Here is a 12,649-nt window from a genome sequence, read left to right as displayed (position 1 = left end):
GGTGGTGTGTAGATGGGCTAAGGTGGGGTTGTATGGTGGTGTGTAGATGGGGTGGTATGGTGGTGTGTAGATGGGGTGGTATGGTGGTGTGGAGATGGGGTAAGGTGGGGTTGTATGGTGGTGTGTAGATGTGGTATGGTGGGGTGTAGGTGGGGTTGTATGGTGGTGTGTAGATAGGGTGGTATGGTGGTGTGTAGATGGGGTAAGGTGGGGTTGTATGGTGTGTGGAGATGGAGTAAGGTGGGGTGGTATGGTGGGGTTGTATGGTGGTGTGTAGATGGGGTGGTATGGTGTTGTGGAGATGGGGTAAGGTGGGGTTGTATGGTGGTGTGTAGATGGGGTAAGGTGGGGTGGTATGATGGTGTGTAGGTGGGGTAAGGTGGGGTTGTATGGTGGTGTGTAGATGGGGTAAGGTGGGGTTGTATGGTGGTGTGTAGATGGGCTAAGATGGGGTTGTATGGTGGTGTGTAGATGGGGTGGTATGGTGGTGTGTAGATGGGCTAAGGTGGGGATGTATGGTGGTGTGTAGATGGGGTGGTATGGTGGTGTGGAGATGGGGTAAGGTGGGGTGTAGGTGGGGTTGTATGGTGGTGTGTAGATGTGGTATGGTGGGGTGTAGGTGGGGTTGTATGGTGGTGTGTAGGTGGGGTGGTATGGTGGTGTGTAGATGGGGTGGTATGGTGGTGTGTAGATGGGGTGGTATGGTGGTGTGGAGATGGGGTAAGGTGGGGTGTAGGTGGGGTTGTATGGTGGTGTGTAGATGTGGTATGGTGGGGTGTAGGTGGGGTTGTATGGTGGTGTGTAGGTGGGGTGGTATGGTGGTGTGTAGGTGGGGTGGTATGGTGGTGTGTAGATGGGGTGGTATGGTGGGGTTGTATGGTGGTGTGTAGATGGGGTGGTATGGTGGTGTGTAGATGGGGTAATGTGGGGTTGTATGGTGTGTGGAGATGGAGTAAGGTGGGGTGGTATGGTGGGGTTGTATGGTGGTGTGTAGATGGGGTGGTATGGTGGTGTGGAGATGGGGTAAGGTGGGGTTGTATGGTGGTGTGTAGATGGGGTAAGGTGGGGTTGTATGGTGGTGTGTAGGTGGGGTTGTATGGTGTTGTGTAGATGTGTATGTAAGGTAGGGGGTGGTATGGTGGGGGTTGTATGGTGGTGTGTAGATGGGGTAAGGTGGGGTGGTATGGTGGTGTGTATGGTGGTGGGATGGTAAGTTGGGGTTGTATGGTGGTGTGTAGGTGGGGTAAGGTGGGGTGGTATGGTGGTGTGTAGGTGGGGTTGTATGGTGGTGTGTAGATTGGGTAAGGTGGGGTTGTATGGTGGTGTGTAGATGGGGTAAGGTGGGGTGGTATGGTGGGGTTGTATGGTGGTGTGTAGGTGGGGTAAGGTGGGGTTGTATGGTGGGGTGGTATGGTGGGGTTGTATGGTGGTGTGTAGATTGGGTAAGGTGGGGTTGTATGGTGGTGTGTAGATTGGGTAAGGTGGGGTCGTATGGTGGTGTGTAGATGTGGTAAGGTGGGGGATGTGGTAAGGTGGTATGGTGGGGTTGTATGATGGTGTGTAGACGGGGTTGTATGGTGGGGTTGTATGGTGGTGTGTAGATGGGGTAAGGTGGGGTTGTATGGTGGTGTGTAGATGGGGTAAGGGGGGGTGGTATGATGGTGTGTAGGTGGGGTGTAGGTGGGGTTGTATGGTGGTGTGTAGATGGGGTAAGGTGGGGTTGTATGGTGGTGTGTAGATGGGCTAAGGTGGGGTGGTATGGTGGTGTGTAGATGGGGTTGTATGGTGGTGTGTAGATGGGGTAATGGTGGTGTGTAGGTGGGGTAAGGTGGGGTTGTATGGTGGTGTGTATGGTGGGTTGTATGGTGGTGTGTAGATGGGGTAAGGTGGGGTGGTATGGTGGTGTGTAGTAGGTGGGGTGGTATGGTGGTGTGTAGATGGGGTGGTATGGTGGTGTGTAGATGGTGTAAGGTGGGGTGGTATGGTGGTGTGTAGGTGGGGTGGTATGGTGGTGTGTAGATGGGGTAAGGTGGGGTTGTATGGTGATGTGTAGATTGGGTAAGGTGGGGTTGCATGGTGGTGTGTAGATGGGGTAAGGTGGGGTTGTATGGTGGTGTGGAGATGGGCTAAGGTGGGGTTGTATGGTGGTGTGGAGATGGGCTAAGGTGGGGTTGTATGGTGGTGTGTAGATGGGGTGGTATGGTGGTGTGTAGATGGGGTAAGGTGGGGTTGTATGGTGGTGTGGAGATGGGCTAAGGTGGGGTTGTATGGTGGTGTGTAGATGGGGTGGTATGGTGGTGTGTAGATGGGGTAAGGTGGGGTTGAATGGTGATGTGTAGGTGGGGTTGTATGGTGGTGTGTAGGTGGGGTTGCATGGTGGTGTGTAGGTGGGGTGGTATGGTGGTGTGGAGATGGGGTAAGGTGGGGTTGTATGGTGGTGTGTAGGTGGGGTTGTATGGTGGTGTGTAGATGGGCTAAGGTGGGGTGGTATGGTGGTGTGTAGATGGGGTAAGGTGGGGTTGTGTCAGCGGGGTAATAAGGGGTAGTGTCAGCAGGGTAATAAGGGGTAATAAGGGGTGGTGTCAGCAGGGTAATAAGGGGTAGTGTGTCAGCAGGGTAATAAGGGGTAATAAGGGGTAGTGTTAGCAGGGTAATAAAGGGTAGTGTGTCAGCAGGGTAATAAGGGTAGTGTGTCAGCAGGGTAATAAGGGGTAGTGTGTCAGCAGGGTAATAAGGGGTAGTGTGTCAGTGGGGTAATAAGGGGTAAAAGGGGTAGTGTGTCAGCAGGGTAATAAGGGGTAGTGTGTCAGCAGGGTAATAAGGGGTAGTGTGTCAGCAGGGTAATAAGGGGTAGTAGTGTCAGCAGGGTAATAAGGGGTAGTGTGTCAGCAGGGTAATAAGGGGTAGTGTGTCAGCAGGGTAATCAGCAGGGTAATAAGGGTAGGTTGTCAGCAGGGTAATATGGGGTAGTGTGTCAGCAGGGTAATAAGGGGTAGTGTGTCAGCAGGGTAATAAGGGGTAGTGGGTCAGCAGGGTAATAAGGGGTAGTGGGTCAGCAGGGTAATAAGGGGTAATAAGGGGTGTGTCAGCAGGGTAATAAGGGGTAGTGTGTCAGCAGGGTAATAAGGGGTAATAAGGGGTAGTGTTAGCAGGGTAATAAGGGGTAGTGTGTCAGCAGGGTAATAAGGGTAGTGTGTCAGCAGGGTAATATGGGGTAGTGTGTCAGCTGGGTAATATGGGGTAGTGTGTCAGCAGGGTAATAAGGGTAGTGTGTCAGCAGGGTAATAAGGGGTAGTGTGTCAGCAGGGTAATAAGGGGTAGTGTCAGCAGGGTAATAAGGGGTAGTGTGTCAGCAGGGTAATAAGGGGTAGTGTGTCAGCAGGGTAATAAGGGTAGTGTGTCAGCAGGGTAATATGGGGTAGTGTGTCAGCAGGGTAATAAGGGTAGTGTGTCAGCAGGGTAATAAGGGGTAGTGTGTCAGCAGGGTAATAAGGGGTAGTGTCAGCAGGGTAATAAGGGGTAGTGGGTCAGCAGGGTAATAAGGGGTGTAATAAGGGGTAGTGTCAGCAGGGTAATAAGGGGTAGTGTGTCAGCAGGGTAATAAGGGGTAGTGTGTCAGCAGGGTAATAAGGGGTAATAAGGGGTAGTGTTAGCAGGGTAATAAGGGGTAGTGTGTCAGCAGGGTAATAAGGGGTAGTGTGTCAGCAGGGTAATATGGGGTAGTGTGTCAGCTGGGTAATAAGGGGTAGTGTGTCAGCAGGGTAATAAGGGGTAATAAGGGTAGTGTGTCAGCAGGGTAATAAGGGGTAGTGTGTCAGCAGGGTAATAATAAGGGGTAGTGTGTCAGCAGGGTAATAAGGGGTAGTGTGTCAGCAGGGTAATAAGGGTAGTGTATCAGCAGGGTAATAAGGGGTAGAGTGTCAGCAGGGTAATAAGGGGTAGTGTGTCAGCAGGGTAATAAGGGGTAGTGTGTCAGCAGGGTAATAATAAGGGGTAGTGTGTCAGCAGGGTAATAAGGGGTAGTGTTTCAGCAGGGTAATAAGGGGTAGAGTGTCAGCAGGGTAATAAGGGGTAGTGTGTCAGCAGGGTAATAAGGGGTAATAAGGGGTAGTGTGTCAGTAGGGTAATAAGGGGTAGTGTGTCAGCAGGGTAATAAGGGGTAGTGTGTCAGCAGGGTAATAAGGGGTAGTGTGTCAGCAGGGTAATAAGGGTAGTGTGTCAACAGGGTAATAAGGGGTAGTGTGTCAGCAGGGTAATAAGGGGTAGTGTGTCAGCAGGGTAATAAGGGGTAGTGTAGGGGTAAGTGTCAGGGGTAATAAGGGGTAGTGTGTCAGCAGGGTAATAAGGGGTAGTGTTTCAGCAGGGTAATAAGGGGTAGAGTGTCAGCAGGGTAATAAGGGGTAATAGGGGTAGTGTGTCAGCAGGGTAATAAGGGGTAATAAGGGGTAGTGTGTCAGTAGGGTAATACGGGGGTAGTGTGTCAGCAGGGTAATAAGGGGTAGTGTGTCAGCAGGGTAATAAGGGGTAGTGTGTCAGCAGGGTAATAAGGGGTAGTGTGTCAACAGGGTAATAAGGGGTAGTGTGTCAGCAGGGTAATAAGGGGTAGTGTATCAGCAGGGTAATAAGGGGTAGTAAGGGGTAGTGTCAGCAGGGTAATAAGGGGTAGTGTGTCAGCAGGGTAATAAGGGGTAGTGTGTCAGCAGGGTAATAAGGGGTAGTGTGTCAGTGGGGTAATAAGGGGTAAAAGGGGTAGTGTGTCAGCAGGGTAATAAGGGGTAGTGTGTCAGCAGGGTAATAAGGGGTAGTGTGTCAGCAGGGTAATAAGGGGAGTGTGTCAGCAGGGTAATAAGGGGTAGTGTGTCAGCAGGGTAATAAGGGGTAGTGTGTCAGCAGGGTAATAAGGGGTAGTGTGTCAGTGGGTAATAAGGGGTAAAAGGGGTAGTGTGTCAGCAGGGTAATAAGGGGTAGTGTGTCAGCAGGGTAATAAGGGGTAGTGTGTCAGCAGGGTAATAAGGGGTAGTGTGTCAGCAGGGTAATGTGGTGATGAAGGGGTTGATCGCAGTGTCTTTGTTTGTTTGTGTGTGTGTTTGTGTGTGTCCATGTGTTTTTGTGTGTGTGTGGGTGTGTCAGGTTCTCGGGGCTCTGAGTCCAGTCCCCACGGCTCTCCCACACTTGGCCAGCAAGGCGGCTCCAGCGAGGATGTCTGGGTTCTCCGGAAGCCCCTCGCAGGTACGAGGGTGTGTTGTTGTGTTGAGTGAGTGTCCATGTGTGCAGTTGTGTGTGTTATTAATTAATATAGTTAATTAATGTAGTTAATTAATATAGTTAATTGATATAGTTAATTAATATAATTAATTAATATAATTAATTAATATAGTTCATTGATATAGTTCATTAATATAGTTAATATAGTTCATTAATATAGTTCATTAATATAGTTCATTAATATAGTTCATATAGTTCAGTAATATAGTTCATTAATATAGTTCATTAATATAGTTCATTAATATAGTTAATAAGGTTTATCAATATAGTTAAATAATATAATTAGTTAATATAGTTAATTAATATAGTTAATATAGTTCATTAATATAGTTAAATAATATAGTTAGTTAATATAGTTAATTAATATAGTTAAATAATATAGTTAGTTAATATAGTTAATATAGTTAAATAATATAGTTAGTTAATATAGTTAATATAGTGAATTAATATAGTTAATTCATATAGTTAATTCATATAGTTAATATAGTTCATTAATATAGTTCATTAATATAGTTAATATAGTTCATTAATATAGTTAGTTAATATAGTTAATTAATATAGTTAATTCATATAGTTAATTCATATAGTTAATATAGTTCATTAATATAGTTAGTTAATATAGTTAATATAGTTAATTAATATAGTTCATTCATATAGTTCATTCATATAGTTCATTAATATAGTTAATATAGTTAATTAATATAGTTAAATAATATAGTTAATATAGTTCATTAATATAGTTAATATAGTTCATTAATATAGTTAAATAATATAGTTAGTTAATATAGTTAATTAATATAGTTCATTAATATAGTTAGTTAATATAGTTCATTAATATAGTTCATTAATATAGTTAGATAATATAGTTCATTAATATAGTTAATTAATATAGTTAGTTAATATAGTTAATTAATATAGTTAATTAATATAGTTAATATAGTAAATTAATATAGTTCATTAATATAGTTCATTAATATAGTTCATTAATGCAGTTCATTAATATAGTTAATTTATAAATATAAGTCCATTTTTGAACATGTGTATAATGGAATATGGTGCCATCAGAAAGTATTCAAACCCCCTCGACTTATTCCACATATTTGTTGTTACAGCCTGAATTCAGAATGGATTAAATATGTGTTTTCTCACCCATCTACACACAATACCCCATAATTACAAAGTATTATTCAACATAAAATACAGAAATATCTCATTTACAGATGTGTTCACACCCCTGAGTCAATACTGTGAGTCTTTCTGGGTAAGACCCTGAGTCAATACTGTGAGTCTTTCTGGGTAAGACCCTGAGTCAATACTGTGAGTCTTTCTGGGTAAGACCCTGAGTCAATACTGTGAGTCTTTCTGGGTAAGACCCTGAGTCAATACTGTGAGTCTTTCTGGGTAAGACCCTGAGTCAATACTGTGAGTCTTGAGTCTTTCTGGGTAAGACCCTGAGTCAATACTGTGAGTCTTTCTGGGTAAGACCCTGAGTCAATACTGTGAGTCTTTCTGGGTAAGACCCTGAGTCAATACTGTGAGTCTTTCTGGGTAAGACCCTGAGTCAATACTGTGAGTCTTTCTGGGTAAGACCCTGAGTCAATACTGTGAGTCTTTCTGGGTAAGACCCTGAGTCAATACTGTGAGTCTTTCTGGGTAAGACCCTGAGTCAATACTGTGAGTCTTTCTGGGTAAGACCCTGAGTCAATACTGAGTCAATACTGTGAGTCTTTCTGGGTAAGACCCTGAGTCAATACTGTGAGTCTTTCTGGGTAAGACCCTGAGTCAATACTGTGAGTCTTTCTGGGTAAGACCCTGAGTCAATACTGTGAGTCTTTCTGGGTAAGACCCTGAGTCAATACTGTGAGTCTTTCTGGGTAAGACCCTGAGTCAATACTGTGAGTCTTTCTGGGTAAGACCCTGAGTCAATACTGTGAGTCTTTCTGGGTAAGACCCTGAGTCAATACTGTGAGTCTTTCTGGGTAAGACCCTGAGTCAATACTGTGAGTCTTTCTGGGTAAGACCCTGAGTCAATACTGTGAGTCTTTCTGGGTAAGACCCTGAGTCAATACTGGTTAGAATCACCTTTGACAGCGATTACAGCTGTGAGTCTCTCTGGGTAAATCTCTAAGAGCTTTGCACACCTGCATTGTACAACATCTGCCCATTATTATGTTCAACATTCTTTAAACTCTGTCAAGTTGGTTGTTGATCATTGCTAGACAACCATTTTCAAGTCTTGCCATAGATTTTCAAGCAGATTTAAGTCAAAACCTGCAACTCAGGAACATTCACTGTCTTCTTGGTGAGCAACTCTAGTGTAGATTTGGCCTTCTGTTTTAGGCTGTTGTCCTGCTGAAAGGTGAATTCCTCTCCCTTTGTCTGGTGGAAATCAGTCTTAACCATGTGTTCAAAACGAATGGAGGACCAAGGCACTCTTCTTATAATTAATTAAAACACCTTTATTTATTTTTTACCTTTATTTAACTAGGCAAGTCGGTTAAGAACAAATTTTTATTCACAATGACGGCCTACCGGAGGACAGTGGGTGTGGATTTTGGATTGTGGGTGTGGACAGTGGATTTTTACCTCGTCAGCTTGGGGATTCAATCTTGCAACCTTACGGTTACTGGCCCAATGCTCTAACCACTAGGTTACTGGCCCAATGCTCTAACCACTAGGTTACTGGCCCAATGCTCTAACCACTAGGTTACTGGCCCAATGCTCTAACCACTAGGTTACTGGCCCAATGCTCTAACCACTAGGTTACTGGCCCAATGCTCTAACCACTAGGTTACTGGCCCAATGCTCTAACCACTATGCTACCTGCCTATTTATATGGCATGGTCAATGGAAACCAAGTTGAAAAACTCTGACGCGTTTCGGATACCTGTGCTTAGTTCCATTACGTTTCTTTTTCATCCTGAAAAACTCCCCAGTCCTTAACGATTACAAGCATACCCATAACATGATGCAGCCACCACCTATGCTTGAAAATATGGAAAGTGAAACTCAGTAATGCGTTGTATTATCAGGTTCGAAGGTAAGACCCAGATGCAGACTGTGTTGGAGTAACAATATTTATTACAGCAACAGGGCAGGCAAACGACAGGTCAAGGCAGGAAGGGGTCGATAACCAGAGTAGTGGGGGAAAGGTACAGGACGGCAGGTAGGCTCAGGGTCGGGTCAGGGGCAAGCAGAGTGGTCAGGCAGGCGGGCTCAGAGACAGGACAGGCAAGTGTCAAAACCAAAAGGACGAGAAAAAGATAGACTGGGGGGGAAGCAGGAGCTGAGACAAAAACGCTGGTTGAGTTGACAAACAAGACGAACTGGCAACAGACAAACAGAGAACACAGGTATGAATACCCAGGGGATAATGGGAAAGATGGGCGACACCTGGAGGGGGGTGCAGACAATCACAAGGACAGGTGAAACAGATCAGCATGTAACATGTTTTAAATTTGCTCCAAACACTCTGTATTCAGGACAAAACGTGAATTGCCTTGCCACTTTTATTTCAGAATTACTTTAGTGCTTCCTGTTTAAACAGGATCCATTTTTTGGAATGTTTTTTATTTTGTACAGGCTTCCGTCTTTTCACTCTGTCCATCAGGTTAGTATTGTGGAGTAACTACAATGTTGTTGACCCATCCTCAGTTTTCTATCACTGTAACTGTTTTAAAGTTACCATTGGCTTCATGATGAAATCCCTGAGCGGTTTCCTTCCCCTCCGGCAACTGAGTTACGAAGGACGCCTGTATCTTTGTGTAACGGTTTTCTAGTGGTGATGAAGGAGAGTCGGACCAAACTGCAGCGTGTCGATTGCGATCCATGTTTAATATAACAAAGAAACACGAACTTACAAAAAACAATAAACGAAACCGAAACAGCCTATCTGGTGCAAACTAACAACGAGTACACATAGGACACTAAGGACAATCACCCACGACAAACTCAAAGAATATGGCTGCCTAAATATGGTTCCCAATCAGAGACAACGATAAGCACCTGCCTCTGATTGAGAACCACTCCAGACAGCCATAGACCTTGCTAGACAACCCACTAAGCTACAATCCCAATACCACCACCAAAACCCCAAGACAAACACACCACAATTACAAAGACCCCATGCCACACCCTGGCCTGACCAAATACATAAAGATAAACACAAAATACTTTGACCAGGGCGTGACACTTTGTAGTGACTGGGTGTATTGATACACCATCCAAAATGTAATTAATACCATGCTCAAAGGGATATTCAATGTTGGGGTGTCGGGGGGGGGGCTTTACTTGGCTCATTGCGCTCTAGCGACTCCTTGTGGCGGGCCAGGTACTTGCAGGCTGACTTCAGTTGTCAATTGAACGGTGTTTCCTCCGACATATTGGTGCAGCTGGCTTCTGTGTTAAGTGGGCGGGTGTTAAGAAGCGCGGTTTGGCGGGTCATGTTTCAGAGGACGCATGACTCGACCTTCGCTTCTCCAGAGCCTGCAATAAGTGATATCACAATTGGGAGGAAAATGGGGTAAAAAAAAAAGATATACAAAAATGATGTAATCCATTTAAAATTCAGGCTGAAACAAAACAAAATGTGGAGGAAGTCAAGGGGTGTGAATACTTTCTGAAGGCACTGTGTTTCTGTGCCTGTGTGCATAATAGATGACGTTGATCATAGCATTATTACTATCAGAAATAAGAGAGGTCCTAGAATAGAACCCTGAGGAACACCACATTCTATCTATTCCTAGAATAGAACCCCGAGGAACACCACATTCTATCTATCTATTCCTAGAATAGAACCCTGATCAACACCACATTCTATCTATTCCTAGAATAGAACCCTGAGGAACACCACATCCTGTCTATATATTCCTAGAATAGAACCCTGAGGAACACCACATTCTGTCTATATATTCCTAGAATATAACCCCTGAGGAACACCACATTATATCTAAACCTGTGTGTGTGTGTGTGTGTGTGTGTGTGTGTGTGTGTGTGTGTGTGTGTTCGTGCGTGCGTGTGTGCATGTATGTACATTTGTGGATGTGTGTAGGTGGTGACCGTAGCAGCAGTGTGGGTAGTCTGGGTAGCGTTCGTTCCCTCGGCAGCGTCCAGAGTTCTGGAAATACACAACACGCCCTGAATACGCCTCCTCCGCCTGCCACAGCACACGCTACTAACACGCCAGCTAGCAGCCTGAACACACACGGCCTCAACGCTCCCGGGCTCCACGCGCAGTCGGAGGGAGTCAAGGTGGGTGTCAGTCTTCCTCTGATTGACAGAGGAACTAAGCCTGTCTCTGGTGTGTGTGTGTTTCAGGCTTGTGTGTGTGTGTGCGTGTGTGTGTGTGTGTTTCAGGTTTGTGTGTGTGTGTGTGTGTGTGTGTTTCACAAGTGTGTGTGTGTGTTTCAGGTTTGTGTGTGTGTGTGTGTGTGTGTGTGTGTTTCAGGAGTGTGTGTGTGTTTCAGGTGTGTGTTTGTGCTAACTTGTTCTTCAATTCTGATTCACAGATTGACTAAGCTCTTGTGCATGTGTGTGTTTATGTTTAGCTCCTAGCCACAGTGATGTCCCAGTCAATAAAGGCAAAGGAGCATCTGTTGGAGCAGTCCAAGTCTGTGGAGCAGGCAGCAGGTACCCAGAATAATATTACTGTAATATTAATAACAACTATAATAATAGTAACAGGACCAGTCCAAGTCTGTGGAGCAGGGAGCAGGTAACCAGAATAATATTACTGTAATATTAATAACAACTATAATAATAGTAACAGGACCAGTCCAGGTCTGTGGAGCAGGCAGCAGGTACCCAGAATAATATTACTATAATATTAATAACAACTATAATAATAGTAACAGGACCAGTCCAGGTCTGTGGAGCAGGCGGCAGGTATCCAGAATAATATTACTGTAATATTAATAACAACTATAATAATAGTAACAGGACCAGTCCAGGTCTGTGGAGCAGGCAGCAGGTAACCAGAATAATATTACTGTAATATTAATAACAACTATAATAATAGTAACAGGACCAGTCCAGGTCTGTGGAGCAGGCAGCAGGTATCCAGAATAATATTACTGTAATATTAATAACAACTATAATAATAGTAACAGGACCAGTCCAGGTCTGTGGAGCAGGCGGCAGGTACCCAGAATAATATTTCTGTAATATTAGGCAGCAGTAGCAGGACTGTCTGACTTTCTAACTGTCTGACTATCTGACTGACTGGCTGACTGACTGACTGGCTGGCTGACTGACTGACTGGCTGGCTAACTAATTGACTGACTGGCTGGCTGACTGACTGTCTGACTGGCTGGCTGGCTGACTGACTGACTAACTGACTGGCTGACTGGCTGGCTAACTAATTGACTGACTGGCTGGCTGACTGACTGACCAACTAACTGACTGGCTGGCTAACTGTCTGACTTTGACTAACTGACTGACTGACTGGCTGGCTGACTGACTGACTGACTGGCTGGCTGACTGATCTGACTGACTGACTGACTGACTGGCTGACTGACTGACTGACTGGCTGGCTAACTAATTGACTGACTGGCTGGCTGACTGACTGTCTGACTGGCTGGCTGGCTGACTGACTGACTGGCTAACTAATTGACTGACTGGCTGGCTGACTGACTGACTAACTGACTGGCTGGCTGACTGACTGGCTGGCTAACTAATTGACTGACTGGCTGGCTGACTGACTTTCTAACTGACTGGCTGGCTGACTGACTGGCTGGCTAACTAATTGACTGACTGGCTGACTGACTAACTGACTAACTGACTGGCTGGCTGACTGACTGACTAACTGACTGGCTGACTGACTGACTAACTGACTGGCTGGCTGACTGACTGACTACTGACTGGCTGGCTGACTGACTGACCAACTAACTGACTGGCTGGCTAACTGTCTGACTGTCTGACTTTCTAACTGACTGACTGACTGACTTTCTAACTGACTGACTGACTGACTTTCTGACTGACTGACTTTCTAACTAACTGACTGACTTTCTGACTGACTGACTTTCTACTGACTGACTGACTTTCTAACTGACTGACTGACTGACTTTCTAACTGACTGACTGACTTTCTAACTGACTGACTGACTGACTAACTGACTGACTGACTGACTTTCTAACTGACTGACTGACTGACTGACTGACTGACTGACTGACTGACTGAACTGACTGACTGACTGACTGACTGACTGACTGACTGACTGACTGACTGACTGACTGACTGACTGACTAACTGACTGACTGACTGACTGACTGACTAAATGACTGACTGACTTTCTAACTGACTGTCTTTCTAACTGACTGACTGACTGACTAAATGACTGACTTGCTGACTTTCTAACTGACTGACTTTCTAACTGACTGACTGACTT

General features: G+C 45.1%; 1 protein-coding gene across 1 annotated transcript in view; it reads left to right on the top strand.

The window, feature by feature from the left end:
* si:dkeyp-9d4.3 (caskin-1) overlaps positions 1–12,649 on the top strand; it is a 102,840-nt gene that overhangs the window by 65,179 nt on the left and 25,012 nt on the right. Inside the window, exons 11-13 of the mRNA XM_042315711.1 lie at positions 5,131–5,229; positions 10,316–10,515; positions 10,812–10,893. Of these exons, the coding sequence (XP_042171645.1) occupies positions 5,131–5,229; positions 10,316–10,515; positions 10,812–10,893 (381 nt within the window). The remainder of the gene's footprint in view (positions 1–5,130; positions 5,230–10,315; positions 10,516–10,811; positions 10,894–12,649) is intronic.

The sequence above is a fragment of the Oncorhynchus tshawytscha genome, unplaced genomic scaffold (assembly GCF_018296145.1).
Source record: "Oncorhynchus tshawytscha isolate Ot180627B unplaced genomic scaffold, Otsh_v2.0 Un_contig_3205_pilon_pilon, whole genome shotgun sequence".
In the NCBI taxonomy this organism is placed as follows: domain Eukaryota; kingdom Metazoa; phylum Chordata; class Actinopteri; order Salmoniformes; family Salmonidae; genus Oncorhynchus; species Oncorhynchus tshawytscha.
Note: the sequence above shows the minus strand (reverse complement) of the source record. Positions and strands in the feature narration are given on the sequence as shown.